General features: G+C 24.0%; 1 protein-coding gene across 1 annotated transcript in view; it reads right to left on the bottom strand.

Moving 5' to 3' along the window:
* The window catches only part of LOC108576761 (V-type proton ATPase subunit E), a 1,981-nt gene extending 417 nt beyond the window's left edge, over positions 1–1,564 (bottom strand). The window contains exons 1-4 of the mRNA XM_017939823.1: positions 1,412–1,564; positions 454–629; positions 158–326; positions 1–94 (exon numbers count right to left, since the gene is read on the bottom strand). The exon at positions 1–94 is cut by the window's left edge and continues 12 nt beyond it. Of these exons, the coding sequence (XP_017795312.1) occupies positions 1–94; positions 158–326; positions 454–629; positions 1,412–1,444 (472 nt within the window). The 5' untranslated portion in view covers positions 1,445–1,564. The remainder of the gene's footprint in view (positions 95–157; positions 327–453; positions 630–1,411) is intronic.
* Positions 1,565–1,812: the final 248 nt, after the last annotated feature.

The following is a 1,812-nucleotide window of genomic DNA, read 5'->3' as shown; positions in this document are numbered from 1 at the left end:
TCTGTTTATACACTTCTTGAACAGAATCAAGAAGGGATTCTACTAGAGGAATATCTCCTTGACGTATACGAATAACAACATGGCTTTCTGTTAACTGCAAATTAAAAATACATTAACTTGTTTATAAAAGTAATATAGAATATGAATAATTTTTTACCTGGCATAATCCTTGGACAATCAATAATTTTAAAATTACTCTATATCGTGAAATGTCTTGTGTTACTTCTCCTAATCCTTTTCTAGCTTCATCAAGTACATTACGTACATGATCTTCTCTAACCTTAAGAACTTTTAAACGGGCTTGATTCAGCATATTAGACGATTGACTACAAATAAGAAAATTTTAATCATTTAAATAAAACCTACTTCTTAAAAGTAACTAATTTCAATCTTGAAATATATTGCACAATTATTTATATTCTAGTTAAAGCTATATTTCAATATTAAACATACATCTTTTTTTGAAGTTCTACTTGTTTTTCTTTCTTTTCATAATATTCCATAATCTTAAGCCTCTGATGTTGAACTAAACGTCCTTTTTCAATATTAAATTCTTCTTCTGCTTTAGCATCAATTTCTTCTGCCTTTTCATTGGCCTCTTGCTCAATGAAGGCCATCATATGTTTAATCTATAAAAATTAACTTTAATGAAATCGCAATACTAAAATTAAGTTTAATCAAAAAGACATATCAATTAATGTTTAAAACTTTTTATATATCCCCTTATTTTTATAGAACCATACTTTGTTATTTCTATATTTAGAAATACATATAAAATTTCAGTATTAATATGCTTAGGTAGAAATTTCAAATAGAGTTTAAGCAAAATTTTAAGTAATACTGGAATTTAGGAATTAATAACTTATTTAATTGAAAAAAAAGTGATCAATTACTTATTCGATATCATTATTTAATGTTATATCATTGAAAATAATGATATGGAATATTATTTAATATTTTTATTTTGTTAGGAATTATGAATATATAAATTGAAAATACATAATGTATTACAAAAAATGAAATACTGACTTTCTTAAGAGTTTTAATTCAAAAAGAGAAACTGTTTCTATTCAAGTTTTAATTAGTTAAAGTATAAAAGAATGTCAAAATTGTTTCGTTTAAATCACTTTATTCAAACAAAAATAACTAAAGTAATTCAATACTTTAATATTCAAAGATAATTTCACATTAAAGACATTTAAAATTAATTATTGATACTGAAATGTAGTTATTTAAATTATCGTTCATTGTAAAAAAAAGGAGAGTAATATAAGAATGCAAGATTGACAAGAAGAACTGCTAAAAACAAATATTTCATCGAAGCAATAATATATAGAGTAAAATGCAAAAATAACTTAAAATCAATGTTCAAGAGGAATTTGCAAATTCTTCAATTTAAATGATTTTATACCTGCTTTTGCACATCCGCATCGCTTATTGCCATTTTGAAGTTTAAGAATTGGTTGATATTCTGCTAGTAAAGATTTTCGCGATAACTTTTTAGGTGTACGAGTTTCAAATCTAATTTTTGAAGGAGTCAACGCCTACTGACGAAAGTGTCTTCAATTAATGACGATCATATGACACACAGATAGTGCGTTCGCAAAACTGATTTATTGGGTTAAAATATATATTGAATGTGTTCTTAAAATGTACAAAAATGACCATACTATGTATTCAAAATGCTTATTTAAAAAAATATTAAATTGCAATTATAAAGTAGATTCTTTTGAAATTATACAAATATATTAGATATTTATTTGTGCAAATAAATATATTTTGTAATAACATTTTCAAAAATTAAAGAAAACT

This window comes from Habropoda laboriosa, unplaced genomic scaffold, assembly GCF_001263275.1.
Source record: "Habropoda laboriosa isolate 0110345459 unplaced genomic scaffold, ASM126327v1 scaffold54, whole genome shotgun sequence".
In the NCBI taxonomy this organism is placed as follows: domain Eukaryota; kingdom Metazoa; phylum Arthropoda; class Insecta; order Hymenoptera; family Apidae; genus Habropoda; species Habropoda laboriosa.
This window is presented reverse-complemented; position numbering and strand designations above follow the sequence as displayed.